Genomic DNA, 14301 nt, shown 5'->3' on the forward strand with positions numbered 1-14301 from the left:
ACTTTTATGGGCAAAAATAAGCTATTGAGTAACTACAGTTGTTTTCAGTGTGCTTGTCAGCAAAAACACTTCACATATTGATGGTCTCTCGTAGGTTTTCCAAACTCAATATTGTAGTATAACCAACAGGAGATCACTCGTGTGAAGTAAGTTTGGTCACACTAAACTGAATAAGACTGAAGTTCTTGGATATTTTTGTAGGATCTCTTTCCATTGTTGCACTTTTTTCTTCTTCTTTTTCTTCTTCCAGCCAGCTGTGCGCAGACACTACTGTTATTTCTTCATCTCTAAAGGCGACTTGTTTTGATTGAAATTTGTTTGTAGCTGGTTGTCTAGCTTCCTGCAGTTGCAATGAAGTGTTGTTTGTGTTTTAGCAGCGTTTAGTTAATGAGTTATTGATTCAGGAAGTTTGAATCTGCCAATACAGATGCTGAGTTTCCTTTCCTTTTAAATTAATGAGTTTGTGGTAACGTTGCTATGCGACACTCATGAACAGTTGCAAGACTGTTTTCGCTTCGGTGAATGATAATCCTGAAAACGTGATCTCCTTTGCTGCTTCATTGTTGACATTTTGCCCGTTTTTTCATTATCAGTTCAGGATAAAGTTGTGTGAATTGACCTGGATATGAACAATCTGTAGCACGAAATGATAATGCTTCTAATGAGATGCTGTGTATCCGTGCTGTTAAATGCATGTAGGGAAAACACTGGAGTCTGTAGCACTTGAAGAAACAAAATATTTTTGTGGTTTTGTGACCTTAGAAATAAACTTTCACATCAAGATGCAAGTCAAGATTTTGAAGGATTTAGCCCCAAATGACACATTTAGTTTTGACACAGCACATGTTGAAGGTCATGTTTCCCGCTTTTACTTTTCTAGTTTTTCACCTGAAGTGTCCTTTCATTGCTTTGAACAATACAAAACCAGTTTGGGTTTAATGCTGCCATGAATTGAGAGGAGCATCAGTGAGATAACTGCTCCTCCTGTGGTGTCACATCCTCAGGGAGTTTTCCAAGCTACACTAGAAACATGGTAAATACTGAATCCAGACGTCCAAGTGTTTTTAAACACAAAAAGTATTTCAGTAAAAATTCAGGCACTGCATTTTTGTGAAGGGGAAATTCATATTCTCACTTCTCTTCCTCCATAAAATATTTTTCAGTTGACGTCGTGCAACATCTTTTATGATCTTGTGGATGTTGTGTGACGATCGTCGAGAGCATGGTCAGCAGCGTGCGGCCTCTGACCTGTGGTAGTGGTATTGGCACGTTGTATCCCTGATTAATTTCAATCACTGGCTCTGTGTTCAGTTATTGATCTCCTCTGCCCAACAACCAGCCAATTAGATTAACCAAAGAACGGTCAGACTACTGTCAGATCATGTCTGTCTGCTTTGTGTGCCCCTGGAAACTAATCATTCATCCGCTTGCTCTCTTGGAGAAGCAGCGACGAGGGTGGTGTGCTCGGCAGCGACTGCAGCTATCGATTGGCACCGCGTGTGTTTGTGTGTTGTGACGATGGGCTCTTACATCAACACTCCCTACGGCTGTGTGACCTCAGTACTCCCCCATTTTGACCTTCCGCAGCGCACAACGGCAGAGACATGAAACGCAATGGCAGATATCTGTTTCCCTCCGGTGGAAAGAAACAGCTTCAGTGTGTCACAGCAGGAGGCCGAGCCAAATATTTTTGTGGAGAGTGAGTTTGATTGTGTTGACATTTTGGCATGAAAACAAAGCTTTTATGTGTAGCACGACCGTGGAAATCATTTTGTTGACAGCTTTTTGTAACAATCCAGAGCTGCAGCTAATGATTATTTTAACCCAATAATCGGCTGCTTTTTTTTTTTTTTTTTTTTTTTTTTTTTTAAGGGGTTTTGATTAATTGTCAACAGTTTCACAGAAACCAGTTCGACATCTTAAAAATGCTTGTTTCATCCGACCAACATGGTTTAAACCAAAAATAATTTACATTTACAATCATGTAAAACAAGGAAAAGCAGAACATTTTCACATTTTAGGGGCTAAAACCAAGAATTGTTCAGCATTATGCCTTGAAGACCAGCAGTTATTAAAGGCTCTAATATTTAATCTTCTTAAAATGTCCATGAGCTGTTTTTTATGTGCCAGAAGACATACTGTATTTGGGAAAAAGCTGTTAATGCCATGGCTAAGTGTTTCAGTTTTGGAAAGTCTGACCGTCTCAAAAACAGAGATTCAACCGCTAGAGTTTAATACATCACATACTGAAGGAGCCAATCCTGTCAGCTGGCAGGGTAGGTCTTTTAATATTATCGAGGGGTGGGTTGAGAAAGAGGCGGTGACTATTTTAGATCCACTAAGTGCAAGGAAAGGTGTCGAGTTACATCTAAACCACTTTAAGTCAATAAGGAGTTTTTGGGGAATTGGAAAATACTTCTAAGTATTAAAGTCTAATAACCAGGGATGCCTTTATAGATGTTTAATCAACGTGAGGAGAAGGACTGTAATTGACTGTCAAACATTTTTAATTTTCTTTTTGTTCAACTAAGTAATGACTCAAATTCATTTTCTAATAATTTCAGCTGTGTTACAGTATAATTTTAATTTAACAATAGAAAATTAGAAATCATGTTTTGTTATTAGCAGTTAGAGCTGAAATAATCAGTCTTTTTTTATTGACTGATTGACAGCAGTTCTAATACAATTATATAAAATCACAGCCATGAAAAAGGCATTAGTTGGCTTAAGGGTGTTAAATTTAACTGCTTTTACCATTTTTTTTATTTGGATGAAGCAAAACATCTTGAGATGCCACTTTGGGCACTGGACATTTATATTTGACATTTCATAAATTGGGAAATTTGGATGGTGAAAATCAACATTAGTTGCAATAAATCCTCCATTTTATAGTCAAACCATTGCTGATTAATGATGCCTTTTTACTTTTTCAATGCCTACAGTCAAGCAATTTTAGCATACCATCTGCCTGTTTCCCACTTTCCCCAACATTTATTTGATGATGTGCGTAGTCGTGCTTCCCTCGCAGGTTCATCTGATAATTCTTTTGCAAAGACGCTATGGCATACCGTCTGTAACATCCTTCAAAAGAAACAGAGGTTCACTGAGTTCTAACGTTTACCAAATCCCACCATTTTTACAAACACTTTTTTTCCTATTACTTTTGTTCTTTGGCTTTTAAGGTCGTCAGAGGAAGCGAGACAGGCTGGCATTATAAAAGATGGAGTAAATTTCAAATAAAACTTGAGATATTTGCCAGTTTTCACTCTGAGGCAGAGTGTTGTGTCGGGACACGGTGAGACTGGCTCTGGCTATTTTTGTTCTTTCAACACTTTGTGAAGAAACTGATTACCTTTGTGAACATATTTCCACCACAAGATTCATTGCTTCTATTTGCCTAAATCATATTGTATGCTTGTTCGTTAGGTTCTGGGAGATTGCTGTTGCGCTCATTGTCGGTATTTATTCGTAGAATTGTAAAAAGCCCAGTTTAAAAAGCTGCTTTGTTTGATTTGATGTCAGTCTAGATAAAGAAAAATAGCTATCAGTTTCCAAATGCAGACTGTGTTGTTTCTGCTTGTCTGTGAATGGTTTTCGGTACATAGTGATTTCATATGTTGTGCTGCATGAATGCCAAATCACTAATTAAACTGGTACTGTGTCTCCAAAATATTTAAAGGCCTGAAAGTTTATCTGTAATCAAATCGTAGCCCTCTGACCTGTAGCTGCAGTGTTTTCGTAACGTTAACATTTATTTGAACAATGTGGTTGTTTTGTTTTTTGTGTGAGAATCAGCTGGAGCTCTGTATTCTTGGATGTGTATATAATGAGCTTTTTAGGGTGAGAGGATTTTCAGCTGGAGGCTTTGTCGGAGGTAAACGGATTCATGTTGTCTATTTTCCACAGGCTTACATGAGCCCACCTCTAGAGGCTAAGGAGTCTCACATCGTATCGATAATAGAGATGAAAAAACCCCAAATAAAATCCTGCCCCAACTGTCCATCTTCATGACAGATAAAGGCCGCCCACTTTCTTTATGTTTGTTGTATTGTGTTGAGCAATTGAATTTAATGAACATGACATTGTTGAAAGCACTTGAGTCGAGTATACTTTGAGCTGGAATTAGTTTTCAGTGTATTGTCAAGCATTTTTCATTGTATAAATGTGCATGCATCATGGCATCTCTTCAATGATGATATGGAGAAAACATCCCCTCACACTGCGTATATGACAGCTGCTCTTCTGTTATAAATGAGATGGTGGGGGATGTAGGGACTTAGAGTCAATTTATTGTAATTGTACAGCAGATCAAATTCACTTTAACACAAACACATCCTTTATTTTTAGTCCCAGTAGTGGCATTACTCTAGTGTTTATTTTTCAATGTGCACAACTTTGGTTCAGACGTAAATGTGCCAACAAATAACGGATGATTGCTGAGAAATTTTGTACAGACATTCATGGTCCCCAGAGAGGAAATGTTAATAAACTTATTGTTCTTGTCAGTTTTTCTTGAGTTGCAATGAGGATAAAGTTTTTTATGTGTTGATTTCACTACTTATACAAGCAAGAAAACCAAAATTTTGGTTGAAAAAAAAAAAAAGGCCAAATAAGACCAAATACTTGACCTTGTTCAAACTACTGGGATCAGTGTTAGGGTTAGGCTTGTACGTGACTCACTAGTAAATCTGTAGAGCTGGTGTATACAGAGGTATGATTCCTTTGCCTGACATAAACACAGGTAACCAATGGAGAAAGCAAGGTGTGGAAGTGTTATGTGAAAGTGATTTGTAAATTAGAATACTGTCAGGTTTTTGTCTTTGAGCAGATTATTAATGAGCCAAACTATGCTGCTTCCTCACTAATGTCGCTGGAGGAAAACTGGATTCATTAAATTATGTTTACAGCAAAAGATGAAAATGAATATATTAACAAACTTCACCTTATGCTTCTCAGCTAAACTCTGTGTCACCGAAGGCAGAGAGGCTTTTTCTTTTTAATCCGTCTGGGGAAGTTTACTTGCGCTGTGCATATATAGATAAAATGTTTCAGTGAAATTAAACAAGACTTTCTTCTCAAACATGTGTTTTTATCTTGTAAAGTTGCTTTTCATCAACCGACACCAGTCAATCTCTAATTTGAAGGACTGGCTGCAGGGGAAATGTCAGCCATATGGTTTAGCAGTGTGGTTTATGTGTTGTAATTGCATGCTTGTCCTTAATACAGTCCTGATCAATATTTATCATTGCCTTTGCCTTGAGCTATACCAATTTAATTACGGTTGGCTTTGGAGATGTGTTGCTTTGCAATCAGTCCACTGACCAGTATGTCTGCTCTTTGTTTATTTTGCAGATGATGAAGTTTTCCTGGGACAACTACAAGCTCTTCGCCTGGGGCAAGAATGAGCTCCGGCCTTTGACGAGGAACGGCCATATTGGCAACATGTTTGGTGAGTGTCGGCATTTCACTGGAGGCTCAAAAGGCCAGAAAGGTCATCCAGTGTTTGTTTTTTTTAAGCCATTTGACCTTTTTTCTGAAAAGGTTTCATGCAGAAAACATAACTAAGACTAAAACTACAAAGGCAGATAATTTTACCATGCTGAATGGAAGTGTCAGCCTGAAACCAGAGATCTAAAAATTATAGTTTTGTGTCAGAGAAGGAAAACAAGAGTTTTTTCAGACACGTGGTCAGGAAATTCTCAGTTCGGCATGGATGGACTACAAGTTCACAAACTGATTCTGATGAATGACCAAAAAAAAACCAAAAATCAAAACAAAACTGTTTTCCTCGAGCTCCTTCGTAATAACAACAACAACTCGCTGTGGTTTTAAAGCATGAAATATACAGTATATTCTACATCAGGCAGCACTGGTAACATGGCAACAAACATGACTAGGCCTGACAATGGAATTAATTTAGTCAAGTGAGGAAAACTGAACAGTGCAGGCTGCCCTTCGATATGCATTTAAACCAGAATTGACAGCTAAATCACCTCAAAGAAATTAGTGAAGCAATATTAACCCTTTACTTCTAACGCGCGGGCTGAACATATTTTTCCATAATTAGACATTTGACGTGTATGTGCATAAAATTATGTTTTCATCCGTTAACACGGAAGCAGTGTGGTAGACGCCAAGATGGTTAGCGCCATTCGGTGTCCTACTTGCAGCCAGTATTTTTATACATTTTCTCTAAATTATTCATCTTCTGCGTATCGCCCTTTGTGTTGAGCTGGAAAATTTAGCTTGTTTCGCCTCATTCAGCTCTGTTGGTTCACGGCATGCAAGTGGTTTGATATTAAATAAATGTTTAGAAATTCACTTTTTTATTCGATTACAGATCAAAGGTTTCATTGATTAAATTATTCATTATTCATTGGTGGTGAATCCTAACTCTAAGACTGACTTTTCTGAAGGTCATGGTAATGTTGGAGGTTTGTTTTGGTTGTTGTTGTTGTTTGAGAAACTTTGATCAATCAAGACTGAGGACAGTCGTTTAACTCAGAAACAATTGTAATATTATTTACTATAACATAATATTACACCTTTTCAAAACAAATGATAATGAGGTTGTCATATGAGAGGTAACGTATCGCTCTGAGCTTTTGACAACCCATCTTCCTTAACTTTCACGTAGCACAGGAAACTTCACAACCTGCCGGGGGTGCCACAGTCTCTGTCAGCCTCTAATTGGAGAGAGATCCAGAGGGGTCCTCAGGTCTTCTGCAGTGGAGCATATCAGTCAGTTCCCACTGCTGTGCCAGAGGGAAATCCCGCAATAAAGCCCTTAATAAAAGGTGGATCAGCTCTTAATAAGACTTGGACGGGTACTGTCTTCCGTACCTGAGGTCTCCCTTCCTCCCATCTGTAGGCAGTCAGGATTATTAAAGAGATGATGCAAGCTCTTTTGAACATACAATTTGTGTTCTCTTTGCTGCTCATATTCCCTCGAGGGTGGGAGTGAAGAGGAGTTCTTTTGAAACACAGCCCTTTAATCACATGATGGGTTGTATTTCAAAGCAACCAATCCAAGATTGATTTCTGATGAAAATCACCCAAAAATAATTCAAAACTCACATTTTGGCCTGAAGTTTGGAGTAGCTTTTTAAAAGGCAGAGAATGTCTTAAGATACTGCTCCAGCTATACCTAACTTTCAGACATGAAAACAAAAACAAAAAGTTTTTTAACTCCTTGGACAAATATGTGCAGATATGTGAGGTTTTGAATGTAGCTTAATATGGAGTTGAGTTAAAGGAATACGATTAGTTGTCAGGGCAGTCTGCAGTAAGAACGGGAACCAAAACGGATATCAAACACAACATTCGAAGCATGACATGGTATTGTGTGTGTATAAAACAGACATGTTTTTAATAATGGCAGCGCAAAACAGTGTATCTTTGCCACGTTTTTGCTTCGTCTGCATTGTCAAATTTGTTTAATGAAAATCAGCAGAACAACTTCATTTTTACATCGGAACATTTTTATTGACATTCAGTTATCCCGTGCTTTCCCTGACAAACAACACGCTGGCAGCATCAGTCACTGAAAGACAGCGAGAAAAATTATAATTTGAAAACAGTTTAAATAACAGAACATACAATGAAGCCTAATTGATTTTCCTTCTCACTGTTATTTAATGATACATTGAGTTGAATGATGCTTAATTGGGGCTGATTCTGTGCTGCAGACTGCCTATTTTGTTGAATGGCCTGTTAATACGCGCAGATCTGTTTGTTTTAACACAGGTCGTGTTTAGAAATGAGTTATCAAGGTTTCATCTACTTACCCTACTTGTGATGTAAGGCATCATTAAGAAGCAAGGAGCAGCCAAGGACACTGAAAGCTAATGGCCTGTGCGGTTGTCAATATTAAAACCTGAGGGATGATAGAGAGGATGATAGAGTCAGTTGCAGTTATTTGTTTCTGTTAAAGCCGCATTAGGAGATGTCTGACTGCGAGGTGGGTGGGGGGGCAGAAAGTAAACACCAAAACACACTCAGAGCGGTGAACCTTGATGTCGGCTTATTAAATTGTCATTGCCAGCATATTAGCAAACAATCACTATATAGTATTTACAGATGCAGTATAAATGGCAAGATGGATTCTTGATGTGAGAGATCAACAGCAGCCCTACTGTAGTTGCCTGTGATGGAGGTTTGGAATTGACAGGTCAGTGTCAGATTTTGGCCGCTGTCAACACAACCACGACACTAGATGGACGTATTGTACATTATACAGGTCATAAGGTTATTTACCTATAATAACTTAAGGTAACTGTTTACATTCTATCATTTACTGTGTGATGAAGAGAGAGACAGACAGGCAGAAAGGTTTTCCATGTGTCATTATTGAAAAGGAGACTGTTTGCTGTATAGACAGTTGGTTGTTAATGAATTGTTTTACTAGTTTATATTGCTAAAAAAAGCTGGAAGTTACTGCAATGTTGTTTCAGCTTATCCATTATGTTTTTATTCATGAACGTGTAGGTGAAACAAATGCAGTCCAAGCTGGCCGCAGTTCTTGCAGACTGAAATTGCTCGATATTTGGTTAGATTTATCTTCTATTTTATATTCTTTTGCTGTAAATCCTCCCTTTACTCTTGGGAAAAAATAGCTAGGATTCTGTGACCTGCCAAATTTATGGTTTTGAAAAAAAAAAAAAAAAAAAAAGTTTCTCAATGTTAATTTTGCTAGTTTTCCAAACTCATAAGATGACTTTGAAGAAACTAATCAACCCAAGTTTGGTTAGCACCCGTTTTTTAGTTAACCAAAATTAGAATGATTCAGTGCAATCCTAACAAACCTTTCACTATTGTGAAAATTGAATGAGTGTAAAAATTAAGAATATTGTGTGAATATGAAGTGTCAGATCTCCAACACAAAGATTTGTTAGTTAGTTTACAGAGAGTATAATTTTTTTTACAGATGTCATATTTTGAAACCACAATTTCAAAATAATTCTGCTGTTGAAGCGAAAGGTTTCTCATAATGGGCACTTCAATCTTTAAATTCCAGCAGCTAATTGCCGTCTTTATCTGCGCAGCACAGCTATCCACTAAGCAGCGTACCTTATAATGCAGATCTAACCGATATGCAAACAATAAAAGCTTGGATATAATAAGCTATTTATCTGTGGCAGCACAGCTGAGAAATGGTTCGGTCTCCAAGTGTGGGGGAACGGGAATGACTTCTTTCAACTGAATACGGTTAATCCCTTAAGAAAATATATTTCCAGCCTGTTAAATGCTGGCATCATTTTCCTGCTCTCAACTATCCTTATTTGCTACACAGTATATTATCTTTGAGGAGCAGGAGGGAGGGAGTCAAAGGGAGAGGAAGAGAGAAAGGGCATCATGCTAGTGCGTAAATGTCACATTGTGAGGGGTGGTGCGGGAAGCCAGGTATGAAATTGGATGCTGTGTTCTTTAATTTAATCCCCAGAGTAAACAGAGATGCCGCAAGATTGGATCCACAGTATAAGGGCGGCGTTGTCGTCAGAGGCTTGTCAATAAGCCGAAAGTCACCAAAACATTCCTGCTGCTCAACATGCAAAAAAGCAAAACCCCAAACCACAGAGAGAAGTCCTAACCTCTTTCGCTGTCACACTTTCACTGTAATCTTCTTTAAAGTCTTTCTTTCAACCCTGCATTCCTTTCTGTTTTTCCCATAATCCCTCCCTTCTTTCCTTTTGTCGTGACCCTTAAGGCTGAAACGGTCTCTCTCTTAATTCTTTTCTCGAAACTAAAAGTTGGCTCTCTGATACACTTTCTCTTATTTTACTTGTGTCATATAAAATACAGTATATCTTCAGAGCTTATTAAAAGTTTATTTTGCTCAGGGCAATTAGAAAGCTATTTAGAGCGCTTTCAGCAATTGTGCTGTGAGACGTTGTGGGTGTTCTCGCAGCGAAAGTGTTAATATATGCACATTCATTTTTTTTCAGAAAACTTTGTCTTACTATTAGTAAGCATTGTATTAGAATTTTTTTTTTTAAATTTGGCACTAGAAAAGCATCTCATAGATACATTATTGGTTTGCTGATTGTTTAAGTATCAAGTATTATCTGGTAACTCTGGCATGTTTCCTGCTCCCCTTTGATTTTATTACTTTATGTCAGGTTTGTATTAAATCTCATGTAGCATTATGTAAGGATGGAGTTTAAGGTCGGATTGTGGTTTAATGTGACCGATGACAATATTTACTTTGTCTAGAGCTGCCTACTTATTCTAGTTGTAACTACTGCTTAAAGGGAATGAGATTTGATACTGTTGATTTGAAATTGTGTATCATACATTAATTACATGCTGATATCTATGTTGAAAGGTCTTTTGAAGACTAAACAAAACTGTGGTTTTCACTGCTTAAAGAATGCTAATGCAATATTTAACTTGCTGGGTTCATGCATGTTTTTTTTTTTTTTACCATAAATAAATTCAACTGATATATTCATATTTAATCTTTAAAGGTGAAAATCACTTTTAACGATAAGCTTATTGGCAATTTTCATCGTGACTGGCGTAAATCCCTGAAGAAGTCAAACTGACGATGTGTGGTATGACTCGCATGCTGGTATTGACTGCGCAATATATCAAAGCAGAAAGTGCTTACTCGTATTAAAACTGAAATGGTTTTGTCGAATCGCTGCAGATATATGGGTCTGAAAGCTGCTTGAGTTTTCAGGATAAAATGTCCGCTGCCGTAGATTTTAAAATGCATGACTGAAACTTGCAATAACTTCTTTTTGGGGAACATGGGAGGAAATAAAAACAGAACATCAACATATCACCTTTTAAGTGGATATGATATTCATTTTTATTTAAATTGGAGTTCTGGTTCTGGCTACTGGGCGAAGTCCAATATTCACTTTCACTTCAGCTGTGTTTTGTCTCCATTGACTCCTGACAGAAATATCCATCTTTTTATCAAAATGCTCCACTGTGTCTAATTACAGTAGAAGAAGCGTGGAAATGGAGGTATGTGGGAAAGGATCAGTGGAAATCTGGAAGATGATGGCTTGCCGGCACTTCTGCGTCTCTTTTTTGTTTGCATTAGTTTCAGTTTCAGTTTTGTTTAATTCCCACTCTCTTCTTTGTTTTCTCTCTTTTTTTGTGCCTCTGCTGAAACTTTTTCTGTCCGAAAGATCAACAGAGGTGGACTTTGACATCATGGATCAGCTCATATGGTGATAGATGATGAGCAGTTCGGTGTAACGGGCGAGGAAAGGCTCTCTTCTGAGGAAACGTCAGATAGCTCTAAGCAAAGAAAGAGGTGATGATACGAGATTCTCTAGACTTCAGGCTATTGGGGAAGACTTAACTCCCATGTGTAGATATGAAATGGTTTAAAAGAGTGTGGGAAAGTGATGCAAAGTAATTTAGGGACACTTGTTAACCGGAAGACTTGTAAAGCCAAAGCCCCTTGGTGCAGTGAATTATTTCCAATGTTTGGCTCCCAGAGCTCTCGTGCCCTACTTTTATGGTGGAGGGCATTAACTAAAAGTATCAGCAGCGATGGTTCTATATATCCAGCTTAACTGTGACCCAGACCGAATGGAGCCCTCAGCCTTGAATTTAAATGATGATGTTAAACACAAACATGTTATCCCGGAGAGGTAGTAATAAATGGCATGCAGTACGACACACTCAAAGTTTGCCAAAAGAAGATGCTGATCCTGATCTGAAAACTACAACTCCAGGCCCAATGTGTTCTGTTCCGAATTATTATTATTGTACTCATGAGATAAATGCATGCGCAAGTTATTTTGCCTTTAATTTATATGAATGCTAGCTTTTAACCATTCTGGGAGGATCACCTCAAGAGGTTTGTGAGACTTTTTCCTGTGTGTTTATTCTACAGTACAGTACATTTATTCACCAGCGCACCACTGGAAGCAAATCAGTGTGGACAGCTTGTTTATGTTGTTAAATCTTGTATCACTAGAGCTCTATAAGCAAGGCTGTTTTCTCTAATTTGAAAAGAAAGCTGATCCAGGAGAGCTCGATTGTGAAGAGGGCATGTGGCTGTTGGACAGTCTCCAGGATGCCTTTTTCTTCCTTTTGTTACCAGTATGGGAAGAAGCTCCATAATGTATCCCTCTAGTGAACTCTGTGTCAGTCTCATGTCCTTGAAATGTTAAGACTTATTTTTATTTTTTTTACTCCCTTTTGGCTTTAACAAAGATGCGGGAGGGAGATGATTGGGCTCCTGTGCTAACCTCCTGTAAAGTAGAGGCTTAAGCACGCAATCTGTAAACTCTACTGGCACAAAAACTCACACAACTTCTCACAAACCCTCACAGACCTAAAGATCAAGTACCGTTTTTGTTCAGTGCACGAGAAAAACGAGATGAAATGCCGACGAAGGTCCTTTTTTAAATTCTGTTTATTACTGATCACCACAACAATCCAAACAGAGCTGAATTTAGTATTCAGCGTTCATTTTCTCGAAACCAAGCAATACGCTATGTTTTTACAAAGATAACTGCTATTCTGTAGAAACATTTTTCATTTTGCTACCTCAAATGGATGAATAATTTGACATTTTGGTCAAATTATCCAACTCTTCTTTTCAAGAGTTGGATGACAGGAATGCTACCATTGTCATGTCTGTATTGTAAATACTCTTAAGTAGTACTCAGTTAGCTTAGCTTAGCACGGAAGCGGGAAGCTAGTAGCACTTGTAACTCATTGATTTACACTTTATTTTTCAATTGTTCAAAAAATATTAAATATAAAAAATATTTGAGGTGCCAGTAGGCAGATTTGACTACTTTTGGTCGGAGTCTTTGTGCTAAGCTAAGCTAAGATAACTGACTACTACAAACTTTACTTGCATCCCATCTCTTTTATTTAAACCTTAAGTGTTTGATGGTGGTTATATTCCAGATTAATTCTTGATTGAGACTTTAGAAAGTCACACAAAAATGGTTCAGCAGTTCGGCTACTGCCTGATAGAGCCAAGTTTCATATTTAATTTGAAGACACAAGCACGATATCAACTTTTTCTCTCTAACAAAAAGTGAAAAGGTATATTTTCCAAAAAGACTACAAATCTGAGCAGACAGCTGGTGCCAACCTTTGATACCATACTTGACAGTTCTCTCTGTATTAGCACGTGTGATATTCAGCCTTAGGTATACATTGTCAGTTTAGTGCAGCTTTGTAGCGCTGTGATCATTTAAAGAAACAATTAGATGTCTGTGTCATCTCTACTACTTTAGATGTAGTGAAAGCCCTCAGGCATCTCACATTCGTTACACGTTCTCTTTATATTTCCCTTTCTTCCTTGTTTAGACACAACTAATTCACCATTCGCTTTACAGCTCTCATGTACCACTATCACTTTCTCCATTGGGCTCGAAGTGAGAAGCCAGACTAGTCCCACGGCCTAAGTGGGGGATTAAAGAGATGTTCATCCCTCTGTGAACGACGTCATTACCTCCCGTGCCTGAATATGTGGGTCACTAACCGAGGCGCACGGCACATTAAATGCCATGCAAAAAGCGTAGTCCGACAGATGCGGGGGACAAGGCTTGCGATTGTGCTGAAAAAAGCGAGAACATTACATTAGGTGTCACAGCTGCCCCTCCTGCACCCCAGAGATTTTTCATCAACAATAGATGTTTTATGGCTCTTAAGGGGATTGGCCACATGCTGCTATCCAGCTCCCCTGCCCCTCTGCAACAAATGAGAGAGTAAAGTCCTCTTTTCACGCCTGGACAAATGGTTTTCTATTTTGCTGCTTCTGATTATTTAATCCTTTTTTTTTGTTTTTTTTTTGTTCCATCACTCCGCTACGCCCTCATATTTTTCTTTTCCCTCTTCCCTCCTCTTCCCAAGAGGTGCAATTAAAGAGCATAAGGTCAGCGGGTTTTGCCGTGAGTTGTCCCGGCAGGCAAAACGAGCCGCTTCTAGCGACACAGGCTGAACCCTTCACCTTTTCTCTCATGGTGTGCCAGGGGACCATTTAAAACCAGCAGCGTTTATTAGAAAACACCAAGGGCTCTTCAGATGATGTAAAGTGCTGTCAGGTGCTCTTACATGATAGAGAACAGAGGAGGAGAGAGAGGAGATGGTTTGAAAACTTGATTTAGCTTGGATCGATGCCTCAAATGAGGAAGCACTGGGTATTTATTATTTAGTCTTCTCGGGCTGGAAGTGCAATTGAAAGGCGAAATAAATTGTTTATAGAGTAATTGGGGATCCTCATGGTCCTGGAATCCCTGTAAAGTGATGAGGAATTTTCACCAATCTTCACTGTCATATGTGATTTTTGATAGAATATACTGCAAACAAAGCTAT

At 38.4% G+C, this 14301-nt stretch overlaps 1 protein-coding gene across 1 annotated transcript in view; it reads left to right on the top strand.

Moving 5' to 3' along the window:
- The window catches only part of LOC138623970 (mannosyl-oligosaccharide 1,2-alpha-mannosidase IA), a 188048-nt gene that overhangs the window by 81055 nt on the left and 92692 nt on the right, over positions 1-14301 (top strand). The window contains exon 2 of the mRNA XM_069703790.1: positions 5353-5449. Within this exon, the coding sequence (XP_069559891.1) occupies positions 5353-5449 (97 nt within the window). The remainder of the gene's footprint in view (positions 1-5352; positions 5450-14301) is intronic.

This window comes from Brachyistius frenatus, unplaced genomic scaffold (genome assembly GCF_029030835.1).
Source record: "Brachyistius frenatus isolate BFR_SWC_R1_liver_20210118 unplaced genomic scaffold, ASM2903083v1 Contig_48, whole genome shotgun sequence".
NCBI lineage: Eukaryota > Metazoa > Chordata > Actinopteri > Embiotocidae > Brachyistius > Brachyistius frenatus.